Genomic DNA, 22,400 nt, shown 5'->3' on the forward strand with positions numbered 1-22,400 from the left:
CTCCAAATCCACTTTTTCAAGAAATGCTTGCATACAAGAAAACTAAGACCTAGATTTCCCTAAATTAGCATTAAAACACAACAATAGTTCATGAATTTAAGTTCAATGAGTTGGTAGTATACCAACTCATAAACCCCCAAACTTGAACTATTGCTTGTCCTCAAGAAAAACACTCACTAAGCATAGAAATTAAGCATAGAAATTAAGTGAAGCCAAACCTAAGATAAGATTTGCATAATTACACTTTAGACTCAAAATAACAAAAACAAAAGACTCTGTATACAAGAACAACTCACAATTGGTTCCACTACCATTCACTAGGCAAATGTTTTTTTTTCTTTCAAAATCCCTTTCATTCAAAGCACTTACTGAAGCACAAACTGGGACAATATTTCCTTGAAACACAATTTCAAATCATCTCAAGTCAATGACATCAACCTTCAAGGTTTGCCTAAAGATTGAAAAGAATTTATCAAATTCATACAGTTTAATTGAAGCCAAGACATCACCATTAACATGAAGGATGCAATGCCGCTCATACCAAAGAGAACCCCACACACATATGTGAATGTCAATTCCAGGAATTATAGATCATGCAAAAATGTACTCTTACAAATAAATTTAAATATAAACACATCAAACCATATGTTTGCCCTATATGTAGATCGCCACTGATGTAGATTGACAAGGGTCAAAATTTCCAAGGACTTGCGGGTTTAACTTAATCTTGGGCAAAATGCGTGGTATCATTTGGTCAAGTGATTAAGATGCCTCCCTAATGCTTTCACTTCCCAGTTTAGCACATCCCTGACATTTTTTATTCACTTCCACCAATTTCTCTCTTCTCATGATGTTTACTCATTTCAAACACCCATTTTTCTTTTAACCTAAGGCATGTGCACACATTGAGCTAGCACCAACATTTTTGTTGTTTTCCTTCTTAAAATTCTTTCATCTATGAAGATTTTGGAGCTTATGGTGCTTTATGCTTTTAGCTTGTTTCTCGTTGTTCTATTGGTGCACAAACTTGAGATTTTACCTATATCATGACTCATTCATTTTTTTCTCTAAAACTTGGATTTTTAGCGTACATTACAAATTATTAGAAACTAGGGAGACATGAGAGTGCCAAAGATATAGGATTATAGAGGGTCAAGGTATAAGACGTAGTGGCAAAAAAAATTGGTTAGGCTTAATGGGGCTGACTAAAATTAAATCAATGGAGGGAAAATTTGGGGTAGAGTGGCTAATCAATAAATTCTTAGGTTCATCTTTCAAGGCAAGCCATATCTAGAACTTCTCCTTGAAATACATTTTGGGAAAAGTTCTAGACAACACGCATATACAAGAATGAATCAAAGCCTTACCGCGCAAGGCATCACAATCCAACAACTTTTTATTCCTACTTGTAAATCATAAAGCCAAACAATGAATGATTGAGCCATGAAAAGAGCTTACTTCCAATTCACTTTTTCTCATTTTGAAAACATTTTTAACCTTTCTTTGTCAACCTACAAAACTTTTGGTGGTCCCTCTTGCAAGAGGTGAGATAGAAGATTCAATTTAAAACTAACACTTGACACTGTCTCCTAAGAATGTCATCTACCAATCTATCATAAGGAAACACCAACTCGATTCGACAGAAAGAGACTCAAAGAAAAAAGAACAATTAATTTTTTTTGTTCTTTGGGAAAGAACCATGACATAAAGAAAATCATTGGAGTTTATGCAATTAATCTACTATTCACAAAGACGATTTTGAATCATGCACTCATAAATTTATTAAGATAACGAGGCTTATTGAAGGCACTAAGCGCGATTACCAAGCACAATTAGTAAGACAATGGATCATGTAAGACCAACTTGGCTAAAATTAATCAAAATCAAATGCATGGTTCATCATTGACTTTTAAATCAATTGTCACCAATGCAGTAGGACATAATAATTATAATTATCCACAACTTCGGCATCAATGCCACACAATAAAATTAACCCACAACTAGAATGACCACTGTAATGACCCTCTTGGTCATTTCTGTGTCTTGCCTTCTGTGTGTCGTTTAGAGCGTTCCTGTAGCGACCCCAAGTCATTTATGACTTGCTGGGACTGACAGTTCGGTCACCTGGTCATTCGTTTGGTCTTGGTGTGAGTTTTTGTGTTTTGGAGCTTATGAACCTTGAACGATCATTTTCGATCAAAAGTTCAAGAAGATGACATCGGAATTCAATTCTAACGATTCCATCAGCTTCGGAAGGGTCATTTTAAGCTAGTAGCATGGTCGACATGACTCTCGAGGTTTTCAGTGTGAGTCGGTGTGATTAGGCGTTTTAGCCTTTGAATTTTGGCTTAAGTTTGACTTTGGTCAACATTCTGAGTAAACGCGCTCGGATGAGAATTCCGTCAGTGCAGTTAGCTCCAGAATGTCGAGTTTGGTCTAGATTGACCCTTCTTTTGTGTCCCGAGGTTTTCGATATCTTTCCGAGCCCTTTTGTGGGTTTTGACTTAAAATGACTTTTGGAAGTGGGACCCACTTTTTATCGAAATGACCTCTGATGGAAATTTCGACTGCGCCGTTGAGTCTAGAATATCGAATTTGGTATGGTTGCATATCTCGTTTGCGTGCACGGGGTTTCGAACGAGATCGGAGCACCCCGTCGGAGTTTAAGTTTTGGAAATTATTGCAGATTTTCTGCAATAAATGCAGAAAACCAGCAACAATTCCCAAAACTTCAAACTCTCATAACTCTCTCATCTCTCATCCAATTTAGGCGATTTGAAGTGCGGGAGCTTCGTATTTTCAGTGGCTTCGCTGTAGGGTGTTCGAAAGTTGTTGGGTGTGCGTAGTTCGAGGTAATTTCGCGATGAAACCTGACTGCTGTACCTTTTTCGAGTCCTTGTTTTTTGGTATTTTTGTTTTGGTCATATCTCACTCATTTTAGCTCGGTTTTGGGTGATTCGCAGTCCCACGTGTTGAGAATTGTCGTGGCTTCATCGTAGAGTGTTCAAAGAGTGCTGGGCACCTTTTGATTTTCGTTTATTTCGAGTTTTGGACTGCTGCTGTAGGGTTTCTTTTAGTAGATTAAAGTGTGGTTTCTTGCTTGTTGGTTTTTGCTATGTTTTGAGCCTCGAATTGTGTTCCATTTTGGGACATAAGTTTGGAGTGCTGTTTAGGGTCTCTTGACGGAGTCAAATTCGGACAGTTCGGTGCGGGTCCCACGATTCCCGTTTTGACTCCAAAATTGACCCGTCTCCGTTTGTTGTGATTTTGGTGTCTAAATGACCGTAGTAACGTTGTGACTCTATTTTTGATAGCGGGGCAGCGTTTTGAGACTGTTCGGAAAGGGAAAGCTCCGGTAAAGTGATTTGGAGAGCGCACGATCGGCCTTAAGGTAGGCTACGGCTTTCCTTTATTTTAGATTGAGCTTAATTGTGTAAAAACATATCGATTGGAGTGAATTGGGGGTGGGTACTAGTTTACTACCTTACTTTGATTAGATACCTTATGTTAGGATCGATTGGCCACATTTCGAGTATAGTATCATGTTAACCGGTTTAGTAGAGTTGCATGTCTATGTGCTAAATGCTATTGTATGCTTGTATGCTTTGTATTGTATGACTTGTTCATCCTTAACCGTAAGCATGATGTCCTTAGTCTAGGTTAGGCTAGCATTGCCTTACACTTATGACCCGTGTGGGCTGGATAGCCTTGACTTTCCGCCGACGTCGTTCGGATGACTTAGCTCCTTGTAGACTGAAATAGCAGACTTGAGTCTGATAGTTTGAGCCTTAGATTAGGCGTTATCGCTACTTGCTGCACTTCTGTATCTTCTCTCTCGCATTCTGCGGTTCCGGCGCATTCTCGAAGGTTTGGTGCATTACTAGAGGCGTGGGATTGAGATAGTATAGTCTTGGAGCCTTTTCTGTGATTTCTTAGAGTGGACGGCGTTCCACGGTGGTTGTTGTGGGATTGGATCCTATTGGAGATACCATCACCCCCGGGGTCGTTCTTTCTAGCTGGGCTGGGAACGTATCGCTGGTTGGGTAGACTCGGTGATATCGGTGATCGCCCCCGGGCCTCTCTTTCTAGTTGGGCTGGGAGTGTGCTGCTGGCTGGGTGTCCCCGGGTCGCTCTTTCTAGCTGGGCTGGGAGCTGACTGCATGGTAGGACGACTCGCGATATCTACCTCACTCACGGGTCCCTCTTTCTAGCTGGGCTGGGAGTGGACTGTTTGGTTGGGTGCCCCCTAGGGTCACTCTTTCTAGCTGGGCTGGGAGTGCACTGCTGGCTGGGTGGAGTCTGATGGATTATCTTAGTTACTTTGGGCTGGAAGCCCGATTTCCTTCTTTCTCAGTATACTTAACTTTTCTGTGCACCTGTCGGGCTTATGGGGGTCCGTTTAGGTTTCATTTGAGCTTGCGCACGAGTGTACCTTCTGGGCATATGGGGTCCAGTTAGGTTTAGTTTAGTGTACTTAGTTTGTTTCTGGTATGCTCGTGTGCTTTCTTTTCATATCCGCTTTGACCTCTTTGTGTCTAGATTCTATCCTTTCTTATTGTTTTTACCCTTTTTGCTCAGTCGGTCTATGATGCCTACTGAGTACCTGTTGTGTTGGTACTCATGCTACGCTCTGCATCCATTTTGTGATGCAGGTCCCAGTACCAGTTACCAGCGGTGATTAGTTCCAGCCTTCTTTTGCAGTTGTGATTCGGAGACGAGGGCGAGCACTTGGCGTTTTGGGGTTTGTTCTGTCTCCTTCTTTAGTTTTAGCTAGTCTTGTTGCCTTTGAGACACGCTCTGTTGTGGTCCACTTTTGGGACTTGTACTCTTTATTAAATAGCTCTGTACTAGTGACTTCCAGGTTCTGGGAGGGATTTCTGTATATATTTATTTTGGGTTGCTTTCGCCTTGTTATTCTTGTTTAGATTATTGTTTTCGCTAGTTTCTTCCCTTTCACTCATTGCTTGATGTTCTGGGTTACGGGTTGGCTTACCTACTGGTAGGGTATAGTAAGTGCCATCATGACTCGAGAAATCGGGTCGTGACAACCACATAAGCAACCCCAACTGAAAATTAGCATTGTCCCCAATACTATATATATATATATAATAATAATAATATAATAATAATAATAATAATAATAATAATAATAATAAGGTAAGAAGCGGAAAAACACTCTCTGAATCACTATTCCTCATCATTTACATCCTCATTATCATCCACATCATCATAACGACGTTTAGACTCTACTCCACCACCTTGTGGGTAAGTTGACCTCAAGGATGCTATCATGGCGCGCTAAACATATGTCCCTTCCTGATCATCAGCTCCCTCCTCTGAGATGCCCATGATCCTTATCAAAACATCTATTGGTCCAGGGGTATTTTTTGGAGCTCTCATTACTTCAACCAACATACACAAATCGCCTTCCCCCCATAGGAGTTTTCCCTTTCAGATGTCTCATGTCAGTTTGAAGAGTGTTAATTCCTCCCCCTATCACATCAACCCATTTGCGTAGGTTGTACAAACTATTCACCATTCCCTTCGTTGTTTTTTCAGCTGTATCTACGTGTATTTCAGTCAAAAGCCACAAGGTTGCTCGAAATGAGTCTAGGAGCCTCGGGGACCGACCCAAGGGTCCCTCTAGACCAAACTCGATGTTCTAGAGCTAACAAAATCATCAGAATTCCATTTTGAAGTTCTTTACTTGGATTTTTGGCCAAAGCCAATCATTTAAACTTCAAAAGCTCTAAAACACATAAACTTGCACAAAACTCAAACGAATGACCATATGACCAAATTGTTGGTCTCAACAAGTTGGGGTCGCTATAGAAAAACTCTAAACGTTGAGAAAACACATACGGAGAAATAGACCTAGTAGGTCACTACATGTCCAAACACTAGTTGTTTCTCGAAAGTATTTTTAAAACAAATTGTTCCTTATCAAAAATACTATTTTGAAAAATAGTTTTTAAAATAAGCTTATTTCATGATTCAAAACGTTCCAAGCTAGTGCGTATTCGGTGCTATACGCTAATGTTGATTAGTATAAGTAAATAAGAATCATATTCATTTCTTCTTTAATTTGTCGGATATTATTGCTTGGTATATATTTTAGTTGTATTTCATAAATAAAATATTTTGGAAGCGTATATAGGACTCATTTGGACAGAGATTTTGAAAGTATTTTTTAAAGTAATTTTCTTTGGACCAAATATCACTTTGGCCATAGAAATTCTCCAGTTTTTGAGAGACTGATTTAAAATTTAAAATTTTGCTTCAAATTTATTTTTGGGCCACGATATAATCATTGATTTCTTTTAAAATTATAATTTTGTCCTAAATTTTTATATTTTATATATAAAAAATCCCATATCGATTATCGATTACTTTATATTTGTTTTGCTTGACTTGTATGAATTTACTTCAAATTTATTTTGCTCGACTTGTGTAAACAAATAGATTCGTAAACCTTTGCCAATATATTAGGCCTCTCGTCTTCTATATTGGATAATATTTGTTTGTAGTGTATAATATTTTTTCCAGTTATGTAAATCCTTGTCTATATATAAGGTCTCTCATCTCCTATTGTTATCTCTTTTAATTGATTAATTGCTCCTAGTGAGTACTTGTAATTCGAAAATTATAATAGTTAGTAATAGAGTTACTACCCATTTTTATTAAAATATCATATTATAATTCTAGAATAATATATTATTTAGTTCGTTATAAAAATAATAATTTTGTGTCAAATGCATATGTATATAAGATTATGATTTGCAATAATAATGACGAACAAATCATATATGAAGGTTCTACATCATTTAGGATTAACAAATATGTTTGCACTTTGGCGTAGTTGGGTATTTTTTAAAAGAAATAAATTCTAGAATTTAAAATACATGTTATGTTTCATCACTTTCATGTTTTTTTTTTTTAAAGTAATATATATATTGAAAATTTATGATTAAACCTATTTTGAAACTTCACTTAAATCTAATTTTATAAGGATATTTAAAAATCTATAGCCAAATACATAGAGATATTTTCTAGTACATTGTGAACTATTTTTTATTTTTTATTTATTATTTTTGGTTTCCTACCTCCCCGTGTTTGGAACCTACATTAGAGTCTCGTCTAAACTTAAATTGCACATTACAGGGCTTGTTTGGAGAAATTTTTCTCCATAACCTCTAATTAAGGGTGAAACAGTCTCACCACTGCACCGTAATCCATGTTGGAATGACCTGTTTGTTACTAGGCTTGTATATGTAAGGGTTGAGATTTCAAAGATGGTTACGTGATACTATTTGAATACTTCCAATTTTGACGTTACACTAGCCACCAAACACTTTCCCTGAAATACAAACCAATTCTGACGTTTTGTTACCTCTTTACACATGTTTTCTCCATATGATTCCAACCCTCTTTTAAGGAAAAAAAGAAGAATAGACAAACGTAACGCCAAAAATATTTTTTGACATTTTTCACGGCAAAAAGCATCCACCCGTTTCTTTTTCTCTTCCACAATTTCTAGGCGTTTCAACATGAACATAAAAATCACGATTTAAAATTATTACTCTCTCTATCTCAATTTATATGACATATTTTAAATTTTGAGATTCAAGTCTATTTTTTTATCATAAATTATTCATATATCTTTCAAGTAGTTTGGATTGTCAATTATTGTGATTTATACTACTTTTTATGTAGTTTACAAATATATAAATTTCATTATAAAAAAATTGAAGATTCCGTGAGCAAATTCTCGGTCAAACTTAAACTGTTTATCTCTAGAAAAACGAAATATGTCACATAAATTGAAATAGAAGGAACAACTAATTAATAAAGATATTTATGGACTTTGTGTATTTTTTCCATATTAATTTATTCGTCCTTTTTTTTTAGTTAGTTATGTATTTAAAAATTATGTAAACAATATTATAAAATTACAAGAATTAACAAGTTAAAATATTTATCTGTATCCTACTATTCCATTCATTTATTTCACTACATTATTGTCTTTTATAAGCTTACTTGATAACATGGTTATTCCTTTAAACTCTAAACTAGAGTAAATTGATTAGATAGTTATTCATATTTGGAAATTTGCTTTATCATTTATTTTTTTAGAATTATAATATTATCTTACTATTTCTATTTTCTTCATAATATATTCATCTCTCGTAATGGGATAACATATGTCACATTTTTTTTAATAATATAATAATATTTGTTTAATATCTTTATAAGCAACTTCTTTAGGTATTCAATTAAAGCATTTACCTTATTCTGGAGTTCTATAAAAAAGATAATTAAATAACTAATGTTTATTATTTATTTGTCAATATTTTTAAAACTTAATTATAATAAGTTATTATCTTATTTATTTGAGTACATTAAATCAATATCATAATTAGTACACAAATTTTTTGTTATGAGATCAAAATATTATTTGTATATACAAATATAGCTATGATAAGCAAATACTTTTAGTTTTATAATGTATTCGTTGAGCTATTATCAAGACAAATTTTATTTTTGATTATGTAATCTTAGATAAAAATCAAATACTTCATTTGTTTCAACTTATTTGTCCTAATTTTTTTTAGTTTATTTAAAGAAATTATTTCTTTTTTATTTTTAGTAACTTTTTTATTTTAATTTTTTTCACATAACATGTTTAAGACACAAATTAAAAGGACATTTTAATATATTTGATAGATATTTGATTTAAAATCACAAGATTTCAAAAACTTTTTTTATTTTCTAAAATTTCGTATCAAACTAAAATAAGACAAATAAATTACAAACATAAACATACAAATTTAATGCATAAAATCTATGTTACAACTCTCAAGTCTCACCAGGTAGTCAATCAACTAAACTAGTAAGATTTCTCCTGCTAGCCCAAAAAAAAGAAAAGATTCTTTCCGCGACTTCCTTAGTGAGAAAGGGAAGTCGTTTAGGTAGCATAAAAGTTGATGATTTTGTCCTTGTCTTTCGTCATGATAATCTTGCAGGCATTAGGCGTTTCTCTTTTTATAGTTTACAACTTGTATAAGTATAGTTGTATGTATGTATGTATGTATACCCAAGTATAGAAATTGTGACCTCTTTCCTTTACTTTACTAACTCACTAAATGGCTCCTCCATCTCACACTCTTCAACTTCCTCTGTTTCTCACTTGTTCTTTCTTCTTAACATTAACACTTACTCTTGGTGAAAAACAATCCTACATTATTAGAGTCCAAAATGACTTGAAACCTTCTGTTTTTTCTGATGTCGAGCACTGGTATAGTTCTACGCTTAGTAGCCTAAGGTACAATCCTCTTAAAAGTACTGATCAGGATGAGGAGTTCCTTCATGTGTATAAAACTGTTTTCCATGGCTTCTCTGCAAAACTCACTGCACAAGAGGCCCAACAACTGGCTACTTTCGATGGCGTTCTTTCAGTTTTACCTGACCGTCTTCGACAACTTCATACCACTCGTTCACCTCACTTTATGGGATTGGATTCAGCTTCTACCATGTCTAATTTAGTAACTGAATCTGATTCTGGTTCTAATGTTGTTATCGGTGTGCTCGATACTGGTATATGGCCAGAACGACCGAGTTTTCATGATCAAGGAATGGGACCTATTCCATCTTTTTGGAAAGGAGAGTGTACCGTGGGTGAAAATTTTACAAAAGCTAATTGCAATAAAAAAATTATTGGAGCCAGGTACTTTACATCTGGGTATCTAGCAAAAATGGGGAGTATGAATTCCTCTACTGATATAAAATCTGCAAGAGACACAGAGGGGCATGGAACGCACACAGCGTCCACGGCAGCTGGCAGAGCTGTCGGGGATGCTTCTTTCTTGGGATTCGCAAAAGGGGTTGCGGTTGGTATAGCACCCAAGGCCCGGATTGCTGCCTATAAAGTTTGTTGGAAAAGGGGTTGTATGGATTCTGACATCTTAGCTGGATTTGATAAAGCTGTGGAGGATGGTGTCAATATTATTTCGATCTCTATAGGTGGTAGTGCTGTTCCTTACAATCTCGATCCCATAGCAATAGGATCCTTTGGAGCAATGGAGAAGGGCGTTTTTATCTCTGCTTCAGCAGGCAATGAAGGTCCTAGATCAATGAGCGTAACGAATGTAGCTCCATGGATTACAACAGTGGGAGCTAGCACAATTGATAGAAAATTTCCTGCTGATCTTGTTCTAGGAAATGGAAAGAGAATCACTGGTTCATCAATATACAGAGGTGATCGTTTACATGACATTAATAATTTTCAACATTTACCCTTAATTTATGGTGGTAACGCTTCAGTGGGTTTACGAAATGGTGCTAGGCATTCTAGTAGCTTTTCTTCAGCAACATGTATGCCTGATTCTCTAGATAAAGAACGTGTACGTGGGAAGATTGTTGTCTGTGATCGCGGTGGCACTCCAAGAGTGTCAAAAGGAGAGATCGTTAAAGATGCCGGTGGTGTTGGAGTAGTTGTAGCAAACATATTCCCCATGGGAGAAGGACTAGTTGCAGATGCACACTTGATCCCTGGTCTAGGGGTGACTGAGTCAGCGGGTAACCTCATTCGTGATTACATTAACTCCAACGCCAATCCAACAGCCACTATGACTTTCTCCGAAACTCAAGTTGGGGTAAAACCAGCACCTGTAGTTGCATCTTTCTCTTCAAGAGGACCTAGTGCGGAGTCTATTTTTGTTCTCAAGCCGGATGTGATTGCACCTGGAGTTAATATCTTAGCTGCTTGGCCTGATGGTGTGGCACCTACTGAGCTATCATCTGACCAACGCCGCACCCAATTCAATATTGCTTCAGGAACATCTATGTCGTGTCCACATGTATCCGGTTTAGCAGCTTTACTCAAAGGAGCTCACCCATACTGGTCACCAGCAATGATTCGTTCAGCTCTCATGACAACTGCATACACCCAAGATCAACAAGGCAATCCATTACTAGATGAAACATCCTACAACATTTCAACCACAATGGACATGGGTGCAGGGCACGTTGATCCGGAGAAGGCTGTTGATCCTGGATTGGTGTACGACATAACAGCCGATGATTACTTGAACTTTTTATGTGCTTCTAATTATAGTGGTAGGGATATTAAACAGATTACTAAGAGATCAGGGAAGTGCAGAGGGAAGCATGATCGTAAGCCTTGGAATTTGAATTATCCAGCAATCTCAGTAGCTATTTATACGACGCAATTGCAGGAACCAGCAATAGTACAAGTGACAAGGACTGTGACACATGTTGGTGAGACACCATCGACCTACACAGTATCAGTGACAAATCCAAAAGGTGTGAATGTAACAGTAACTCCGACGAGTATGAATTTTAGAGAAAAGGGTGAGAAACAAAGCTATGTGGTTCGAATTAAGGCAGAGAAAAAGGCAGTTACAAGCTTAAACTCAGTGATTGAAGTAGGAAAGTTAAGTTGGTCAAACGGGAAACAACATGTGGTTTCCCCTCTTGTTGTAGTTTGGAAACAAGCGTTATGAAATCATGATATAAATGTCTTCCATTATCTATAAAAAAAATACATATTCTACTAAGTTGTGTACAATCACAATTCCTTTTTAGTATTTTCACCTCTTAATTTATTCTTCATAAAAGTATATTCAAATCTCACCTTGTTTCTCAAATTAAACTGGAACATAATTATGACAATTAACTTGAACCCATGATTAATTTAAGAAAATTCAAAGAAAGAATACACTAGAATAAAAGACGGTTCATTTCCGTTTCTTTTGATTCTGCTCTTACAAAAATGTTGATGACAAATAGAAATTACACTTATTATTTATTTAGTTTTGTTTGGTAAATCTAGATTTATTGCTAAGAAAATTTTAATACTGCCTAGCTCTCTGTCTTTCTTTGGCTTCAAAAGATAAACTTGAACCCATGATTAATTTAAGAAAATTCAAAGAAAGAATACACTAGAATAAAAAATTGATTCTGCTCTTACAAAAATGTTAATGACAATTAGAAGTTATAAAATAATGTTTGACATGGATTTCACTTGAAAAAGACTGAACTTTTGTGGATAGAAGATATATATTACTTTAGTCCTATATAGAAGTGGGAGTTAATAGGACTAACAAAGCAATACAATTTATACAACAAGCTAAGAAATGTGTACTTTACTTTTATTTATTAATTGGATTTATTGTTACATGTGTAGTGCAACACTACTCTTTACCAAACCCTTTCCTCCTTTTGTAACACATGAATTCCACCTTCTTTACTTCATTGATTTTCACTAGCTTTCATTTCTTCTTTCTTCCAATGCTAAATAATGGAAGAGGCACTAATGTTTCGACTTCCACAGCTCTGATAAAGTCCTATATAGAAGTGGGAGTTAATAGGACTAACCAAACAATACAATTTATACAACAAGCTAAGAAATGTGTATTTTACTTTTATTTATTAATTGGATTTATTGTTACATGTGTAGTGCAACACTACTCTTTACCAAACCCTTTCCTCCTTTTGTGACACATGGATTCCACCTTCTTTACTTCATTGATTTCCACTAGCTTTCATTTCTTCTTTCTTCCAATGCTAAATAATGGAAGAGGCACTAATGTTTCGACTTCCACAGCTCTGATAAAAATGAAGAAGAAGGCTGGTGTTCAAGATTAAATCGATCATTTAGGACTCCACAATTTTTAGTATTTTAGTTAAATAATAAATATGTCATTTCTATATATATTTTTCTATTACTATATATAATAAGTGGGAATATCTACTACTTAGCACATGACAAGTGTTACATGTGCTTAGATAGTGTTGTACATTCTTCTTTTATGATTGTACCTTTAAAATTTATATTATTGGACAATTTAACACCATTAATCACAATAATTAATAAGTTAAAACATTTTTAAAAAATTATGAAAATTTGGATGACTCTCCAAATTTTATTTGTGTCACATAAATTGAGACAACAAAAATAACATATATTGGGTCCATTTTAATTTATTTGTCTTTTTTTGTGTTTTTTATATTTAAAAATTGCGTATAAATACTATAAATCATGATAATTGACAACATAAAATATGTTTTGAAAAAAATACAAAAAATTCCATTGATTCTTCAAGTTAATCTATCGTAAAAATACTATAAATCATGATAATTGACAACATAAAATATTTCAAAAATAAATACATATAAAAAAATTCCATTGATTCTTGAAATTAATCTATCGTTACAAATTATATATAAAATATAATAAATCGTGATAATTGACAACTTAAAATATTTATTTAAAAAACACAAAAAATGAAATTGACTAATTCTTAAAATTAATCTATCAATGTCACATAAAATGAGACAAAAGTAGTAATATGTATTATTTTTACTATATATAATAAGTGGGAATATCCACTACTTAGCACATGACAAGTGTTACATGTGCTTAGATAGTGTTGTACATTCTTCTTTTATGATTGTACCTTTAAAATTTATATTATTGGACAATTTAACACCATTAATCACAATAATTAATAACTTAAAACATTTTTTAAAAAAATATGAAAATTTGGATGACTCTCCAAATTTTATTTGTGTCACATAAATTGAGACAACAAAAATAACATATATTCGGTCCATTTTAATTTATTTGTCTTTTTTTTGTATTTTTTATATTTAAAAATTGCGTATAAATACTATAAATCATGATAATTGACAACATAAAATATTTCATAAATAAATACATATAAAAGAATTCTATTGATTCTTGAAATTAATCTACCGTTATAAATTATGTATAAAATATAATAAATCGTGATAATTGACAACTTAAAATATTTATTAAAAAACACAAAAAAAGAAATTGACTGATTCTTAAAATTAATCTATCAATGTCACATAAAATGAGACAAAAGTAGTAATATGTATTATTTAATGTGAAATTATTGAAAACTACGTAAAATGTATTGTAAATCTTAACAATTAACAACATTTGACTGACTCTTGAAATTTTATCTATGCTACATACATTGAGACAAACGGAGTAATATATATTAAGTATTTAAAATTACGTACAACCTTATTGCTTTCTGTAGGCTTCGAATTATCGTGGTCATTTTTTAGGCTGATACAAGTTTTGTACATTTTCTATTTAATTTTTTTTAATATTATAAATCGCAATAATTAATAATTTAAAATATTTAAAAAAACATATTAAAAATTGAGTTCTATTTAGAAATGGGAGTTTGGGAGGACCAACATTGCACTAAAGAGTTGGACTAAAAGCTATAGAAATTGTACATTGAGGCCCACCAAAAAGATGAACTAAAGTAACTTCATCTACTTCCACTTTTTCTACACATTGGAATGTGTACTGCTTTCTGTACACGTGTTTTTCTGACAATTTTGGTTATATTTTTCTTTAAAATAATTATTGCCTCGATTTTTATTTTTATTTTTAACATTTATTTTTAATTTTAAAAGATTAGAAATTTTATGTTAAAAATTTAAATAATAGAAAAAATAATTTATTTAACTTTATCATCATCAATACTACTAATTTATTTGACGTTTTTTCTTAATCTTCATCTCATCATTAATGTTATTTATATAATTTTCTTAAATCACCTATTTTTTCTTTTTTAAGTCTTTTATATATATAAAAGTTAGATATGTAAATGATGATGTGACATTTCTTAGAAGCTAAGATTACTATTTATCTAATTTCTCCAAATTTTTTTTTAAAATTGAAGATATCATACGCAAATTTATGGTCAAACTTAAACTATTTAATTCTCGAGAAATAAAAAGTGTCACATAAAATGGGACAGACGAAGGATAACTCTCAATTAAATTTATTTCACTTTTTATTTTCCATTTTTAACATAATTTTTCAAGTTGGATTTCTAGGAATTCTATAGTAGACCCATTTAAATTTTACTTTTTTGTTTTAAATTAGAGAACTTGGCCGCCGCACTTCGCGCGATCATTTAAATTAAATATTTTTGATTAATTTTATATTTACTCTGTTGTTTAATCGTAATATTATTATTTGTTTTAATAATATGAAGATTGTGAAAAAAATAAACCTTCACAAATTTTACATCTATTAAATGAGGAAGAATATATTTTTTATCAAATAAGTTAAAATATATTTGCTAATAACAAATTCTTCCATTGCATGAAGTTGATCCTTTAATATATAATATATATTCCGGTGTATCATTCTCCTTAAATGTCTAAGAAATATCTCATAATGTCAAATAAAACTGTAATACTCCCTCTGTCCCTAATTACTTGTCCACTTTTAAATTGATACATTTATTAAGAAATCAATTATGACATAGTGAGTTTATCATTTTACCCCTATTAATTATGAAGTAGATGAAAAATTCTGCAATTTTCAAAGTAATTAGTCATTTAATTGAGGGTATAGTAGGTAAAAAAATAATTTCTTTCTTGATTTGTCAAAATGGACAAGTAATTAGAGACAACTATAAAACGAAAAATGAACAAGTAATTAGGGACAGAGGGAGTGCTAAACAAATGCATCAGCAAATGAAATTTATATTAAAAATATATTGAATAATGACGTAATGATACCTTAATAGAATTTCCTATCCATTTAAAAAAAAAACCTTCACCCTTTCATTTTCGTTATATCTTCTTATTTAGTAGAAGAATCATCATTTATTATATTCTACTCCACCTTAATTTGTACCATCAGAGTTTTTAAGAATAAACATTAAATTTTAAATCAAAATAAAAAATCATTGAAAAATGACAGAAAAAATAATAATAGTATATGAAAATTAAAATAAGGTGCAAGAAAAGCCTTTTCATGATAATTTTTTGAAATATATTGATAACAATTAAAATGAAGCTGTTATTTTATCTTTAAAATTAAGTTTGATTGAATTGAATTAGTACAATGAGAAAAAAATATTAAACTAATAACTTTTTAATGTTATTAAATGCATTTTCATTTTAATTGAGTAGTAGATTAAAAGTTCCGAATTAGGATATTAAAATAATATCTTACTCTCTCCTTAATTATTATGGTATTGCAAACATTTATTTTCCTTAAATGGTGATTCATTTTCCATTTACAGTTATATCCAATTAATTTCTAATGTATTGAATGTGGTTATGAGATATTGAAATAATATCTTTATTTTTCCTTAATCATACTAAAATTATAATTTAACATTTATTTTTCTGAAATGATAATTTTGTTTTAATTCCTAGAACATATTGTTTACTATATTGAATGTAATTATAATAAAACATATTGTATTTAGTATGACAAAAAAACTCAAAAAATGGAGAAATTAGATAAATAGTAATCTTAGCTTCTAAGAAATGTCACATCATCATTTACATATCCAACTTTATATATATAAAAGAGTTAAAAATAAATAAATAAGTGATTTAAGAAAATTATATAAATAACATTAATGATGAGATGAAGATTAAGAAAAAACATCAAATAAATTAGTAGTATTGATGATGATAAAAGTTAAATAAATTATTTTTTCTATTATTTAAATTTTTAACATAAAATTTCCAATATTTTAAAATTAAAAATAAATGTTAAAAAAAAATTGAGGCAATAATTATTTTAAAGAAAAATATAACCAAAATTGTTAGAAAAAATTGATAAAAATAAATAAGTATTTATTACTAAGAATGATGTCACTACATTTTCTATTTTAACTTTATTGTTACATATGGATAGAAACTTTTAGAAGAAGAAATGATCCAAAAATTTAAAAATAATGACTCCTTAAATGGTGATTCCTTTCCCATTTACAGCTTTTCAATTAATTTTTAATGAATTATATATGGTTATGGATATTGGAATAATAATTTTATCTTTCCTTAATCATAATAAATTATAATTTAACCTTTGTTTTTGTCAAATGATAATTTTCTTTTCATTCGTACAACATATTAATTAATATATTAAATGTAATTATAATAAAACATGTTGTATTTAGTATGACAAAAGAATTCAAAATTTTAAAAAATTAAATAAATAGTAATCCTAACTTCTAAGAAATGTCACAAATATATATATATATATATATATATATATATATATATATATATCTAAGAAAATGATATAAATTACATTAATGATGAAATGAAGATTAAGAAAAGAAGTAAAACAAATTAATAATAATATTGATGATGATAGGAGTTAAATAAATCATTTTTTATATTTTGTAAATTTTCAATATAAATTTTTCAGTCTTTTAAAATTAGAAAATGCTAAAAAAAATAAAACTAAAACTAAAAATCGAATCAACAATTATTTTAAGAAAATAATAACAAAAAATGTCAGAAACATTGATAAGAATAAATAAGTATCTATTGCTAAGAAGGTATCACCCCACATTTTCTATTTTAGCTTTATTATTACATATAGATAGAAACTTTAAGATGAAGAATGATCCAAAAATTTTAAAAATAACAAATCAATTATGTAAAAATACATGTGTAATTCTTATAAGTTATAATAACTAATTTCTTCAAATAAATAATTAAATGAAAGAAAAAAAAGTAATTAAGAAAATAATATAAATAACACTAATTATGAGATTAATAGCATTGATGAGGAAAGGAACTAAATATGATCATCTTTTCAAATTCTTTTTTAAGAAAATATATATAAACTTTAACTAAAGATAAATAAAAAAAAAACTTTAATTAAAGATACAAAAAATCAAGACAAAACAAAAGAAGAAAGAAATTAGAAGAATGATGAGGTTGAAAGAAATAATATCTAATTTTCTCTCTTTTCAAATCACAAAATAAATTTTTGCTTGTTCTCCTCCTAATTTGATACGAATTCCATAAATAGAATGATTTTTTCTCCAAATAATTTTTCTTACCCTTTGAAACACTAATCAGCCTTCTTATAAATTTCTCAACCACAATGAATTTTCTCTCTTTGTAGGAGGAATAAACATTTTTTCAAAAAGTCTTTTATTTTGAAAAGAATTTTTTGTTACATAATCTCTTTCTTTACATCAATGTCTTCACAAGAATCATGAGATATTCTCTCTTTCTTTTTTGTTAAAAATTTGTTAAAAAAGTCACATGACCTAGAAATTTGATGGACATCTTAGCGACAGAAGTTGATACCATATATTGATCACCATCGTCAGAAGAAGAAGAGCCAAAGTGAAGAAATTTGTTCTTATTTGTTACAAATGCTCAACTATTTTTTTATTTTATAGGCTAAATAATTATAAACAGTTATAAAAAATGAATAGTTTTTATCTTTTCATCTTCCATTTTCATTTTCTTAAATCTATATTAGTGTAATGGATGTTATAAAGGGCTAATTAATCGGGTATGACATAAATACTTTTTAAAAAAAATACAAATAAAAAATACAAAACAAAGATAAAATGCCAAAAAAAGGAGAAAAAAGATGAATAGAAATACTGGTCATAGAGAGATGCCACATCAAATTGTCTATATTCAGCTTTATATATACATATATACGTTCATGCCCTTAGATGTTATTTTATTACTTTAGCTGGCATCGACATTTTTGTAAATTTGATATCTACTTTGGAACATTTTATAATGTGGCCTAGGCTGACAATTGAGATCATAAATTTAAAAATAATAAAATTTAATTTATTATAATACTAATATATATATATATATATATATATATATATCATTTAAAAAATATATAAAAAGTATTATAAATTGTAATAATTAACCGCTTTATTTTTTTTAAATCATATAACTAATTTGATTTACACTCCAAAATTCATAGGTGTCACATAATTTACACATTAATTCTTCATTACTTAATATATGTAATTATATCAATGACATATAAATTGAAATAAAAAAATTACATATTTTATTTGAAAATCACGTAATAGTAATATAAGGTATAATAATTAACAACTTAACATATTTTAAAATTTTAGTTGACTCTCCAAATTCCATATTTCTCATGTAATTGAGACAGAGAAAAACATATATTGGTTTAGAATTAATAAAAATATTATAAATTATAATAATTAACAACTTAAAATTTATAAAAAAAATCCTTTAAAAAAATTTAGTTGGCTCTCCAAATTCAATCGGTATTACAATAATTAAAACATAGAAATTAACATAGATTGGACTCCTGCTGACATTTATGTTTCCTTTTTTAAAATTTTTTCTTTTATACTTTATATAAATAAATTTTTTATGTAAAAAGTATTATAAATCATAATAATTAATAGCTTAAAATATTTGAAAACATATAAAAAGTTTTTGTTAACTTTCAAAATTTCATCTATACTGCATAAATTGAGAGAAATATAGATAAATAGATATTTTAAGTTGCTAATTATTGTGAGTTATAGTACGTTTTATGTAATTTTCATATATATTACTCGCTTTGTCCTGATTTATGTGATACAAATGAAATTTCAAAAGTCAATGAATTTTTTATAATTTTTTTTATATTAACTTGTTAATTATTGTGATTTATAATATATTTACGTAAACATACTCTAAATAAAAATAATTAGCAACTTAAAATATATAAAAACATACTAAAAAATTGATTAACTTCAAATTTCATATGTACCACATAAATTAAAACAGAAACAGTAACATATATTGGGCCCCGTGCTGGCACGGGGTCCCATATCTAGTATATATCTAGTATATATATATATATATATATATTAGTGTGTATTGGTACGTAATTGTTTTATAACTCAAAGATTAATTAGCATATGGTTAAAATTGGAGATTGTGTTATAATTTTGATATGCACATAACCGATGAGCAACTACCTTGGAGACCGTTATGAAAAAAGCAGAACCAAAAACATAACTCTCTCTTTCTTGGTCAATTCCCCCATACTATTCTCATTTCCCCCTTTCCAAGGATCGGATCACCCTTTTTTCTTACTTACTCTCTCAAAACTTTCTTCCTTGTAAATTACATTACTACTATGCATTCTTCGGCATTTTTCAGAACATTTAAGCCAGCAATTCGTGTCCTTGCCGCCCCTCAAAATCCATTATTTCTTCGTTCCATCTGCACCAAATCAAATGCTTCTAATGAAAATCCATCACTTTTTGGTTCTGGCCTCATCATTGCAGCCTCAACCATAGCTCTCTATTATATTTCATCTTCTTCTCATCATATTTCATATGCCGATTCTGGACAAGACCTCGGCAAGAAGTCCACCTTTTTATTTGGAGGTAATATCTATTTTTTTTTTTCATTTTCCTAAAATATTTCTTCAACATTTACGGTCTTAATTTGTTTTTTTCTCGATTTTCAGATTCGTACCGGAAAAAAGTTTTCTTCAAGTATGAGAAACGGTTGAGATTGCAAAGTCCTCCTGAAAAGGTAAGGAATATTATTAGCCACATCTTCAAGTTTGGAATCTGATTCGAAACTTGTCCATGAAGCAAGATATAAAAATTGTACATGTATTATAATGAATGCATTGTTAAATTACTTTAATAATTTGTTTTTATGTTGATTCTAGGTGTTTGAGTACTTTGCATCTTACCGAACACCAGGTGGGGAAGTGTATATGACTCCAGGGGACTTAATGCGAGCAATTGTTCCAGTGTTTCCACCATCTCAAACAACTGGTATTAGAGGAGGTAATCTGAAAGGAGAATCCGCTTCAAGCGAGCTACATTGTGATCCTTCACAATTTTTCATGCTCTTCGATACCGATAATGATGGACTTATATCATTTCCAGAGTGAGTATTTTTGAAATTTATTTTCTTAGTTACTATCATGCTCTTCCGTATCAATAAGCAGTCAAATTCCATTTGCATCAGGTACATATTTTTCGTTACACTATTGAGCATCCCGGAACCTAGCTTTTCACAAGCATTTCAAATGTTTGACATTGACAATGATGGGTATGCTGCAAGACTTGATAACGATCTTTTTATAGAAAAAACAAGCTTCACTCGTATTGTAGGTGTTCTGATTAGTTTCATTAACAGGGGAGTTGACAAGGAAGAATTTAAGAGAATGATGGAACTGATGCGAACTGCTAATAGACAAGGTGCACGACATAGAAATGGAATGCGATTTGGATTAAAAGTCACAGGTTCAGTAGATGAAGGAGGTCTATTGGAGTACTTCTTTGGTAAAGATGGCAAAGGGAGACTTGAGCAAGAAAAATTTGTTCAGTTTTTAAGAGATTTACATAATGAAGTATGTGTTTTCAATCTCCAAGAAATACAATATAGTTTCTTCTAAAAATGTTCGATTTGATTCAAATTCCCTTTATGGATTTCAGATATCGCGATTGGAATTTGCCCATTATGACTACAAGTCACAAGGAAGCATTTCTGCCAAAGATTTTGCTTTATCAATGGTTGCATCTGCTGATATAAGTCACATCGACAAGTTTCTTGACCGAGTAGAAGATCTGGATGATGAAAAGCAGCTTAGAGACGTACGCATTACATTCAAGGAATTCATGAACCTTGCTGAGCTACGCAAAGAACTACCATCATTTTCACAGTCCATCTTAAGCTATGCAAAAAATGGACTTTTGTCGAAACAAGAGTTGAAAAGAGCTGCTAATCAAGTATGTTGAAGCTGCTGTCTATACAACCTCTTCTCTTCCCTTCCTCACTATGAATTTGCTAATGATGTCTCCTACCAGGTTTGCAGCATATCACTTAGTGATAACGTGGTGGATTTGATATTTTTCATGTTTGATTTAGATTGTGATGGGACTTTAAGTTCAGATGAGTTCCTAAGAGTGCTGCAAAGAAGAGAGCAAGAGAGTTCACAACCAAGAGAGTCAAGTTTTGTAGGTTTCTTCTCTGGCTGGCTTGACTCAACAAATAAGTAGTTTTTGATTCAAATAGATATAGTGGAATATTTATGCTCATCCAACATTCTGTGTTAGCTTTTAACAAGGGAATTGAACTTTTAGAGTTCCACATCGATCTGGACATTAATTGTAGAGTAACTCCCGCACCTCCATAACATTATCCATGAAACACGTAACCTTCTCCAGGATCTCAATGGTTAATATCATGTTTAAGACAATTTTGTAACCACCCTCTTAAGTAATAATATAACTACGATCATGAGAGGTGATACATACATCAACGTATTTTGTCTATCTTGTTTTCATCTTTAATATTGTTATTTTAACCTTATTTTCTTAACATGTTATCAACGTCAAAACTCCAATTTTATGAACAAATATCAAGTTTCACCTTCTTCAGATAAATAAATGTCCTCAATCATCAGTTGGAACCGAAATGACTAATGGAGACGATATATGCCTTTTATAGAGTGCTACAACTTACACTTAATTAAGAAAAAAATATTTCTCTTATTTGGTTAGGAAAGAGGCTTGTGTTAATACAATAAATGGTAG

The 22,400-nt window shown here is 31.1% G+C and overlaps 2 protein-coding genes across 2 annotated transcripts; both read left to right on the plus strand.

Moving 5' to 3' along the window:
- Positions 1 to 9,120: 9,120 nt before the first annotated feature.
- Positions 9,121 to 11,522, plus strand: LOC125840908 (subtilisin-like protease SBT1.5). Its single transcript, XM_049519886.1, has one exon. It carries the CDS (start codon positions 9,144 to 9,146, stop codon positions 11,520 to 11,522), a length of 2,379 nt encoding a protein of 792 aa, XP_049375843.1. The 5' UTR covers positions 9,121 to 9,143.
- Positions 11,523 to 19,978: 8,456 nt separating this feature from the next.
- LOC125840912 (calcium uptake protein, mitochondrial-like) lies at positions 19,979 to 21,863 on the plus strand. The gene is made up of 7 exons (XM_049519892.1): positions 19,979 to 20,231; positions 20,315 to 20,382; positions 20,525 to 20,748; positions 20,830 to 20,913; positions 21,001 to 21,214; positions 21,300 to 21,593; positions 21,672 to 21,863. The coding sequence occupies exons 1-7, from the start codon at positions 19,979 to 19,981 to the stop codon at positions 21,861 to 21,863; spliced, it is 1,329 nt and encodes a 442-aa protein (XP_049375849.1).
- Positions 21,864 to 22,400: the final 537 nt, after the last annotated feature.

Source organism: Solanum verrucosum, unplaced genomic scaffold, assembly GCF_900185275.1.
Source record: "Solanum verrucosum unplaced genomic scaffold, falcon-dt-bn FXZP01000194.1, whole genome shotgun sequence".
Lineage (NCBI taxonomy): Eukaryota > Viridiplantae > Streptophyta > Magnoliopsida > Solanales > Solanaceae > Solanum > Solanum verrucosum.

Bases quoted from the DNA above. Each gene is read 5' to 3' on its own strand.
- LOC125840908 (XM_049519886.1), top strand. From the start codon at position 9,144: ATGGCTCCTCCATCTCACACTCTTCAACTTCCTCTGTTTCTCACTTGT.
- LOC125840912 (XM_049519892.1), top strand. From the start codon at position 19,979: ATGCATTCTTCGGCATTTTTCAGAACATTTAAGCCAGCAATTCGTGTC. The intron at 20,749-20,829 runs GTGAGTATTTTT...CATTTGCATCAG, and splicing joins GGACTTATATCATTTCCAGA to GTACATATTTTTCGTTACAC. The intron at 21,215-21,299 runs GTATGTGTTTTC...TATGGATTTCAG, and splicing joins TAAGAGATTTACATAATGAA to ATATCGCGATTGGAATTTGC.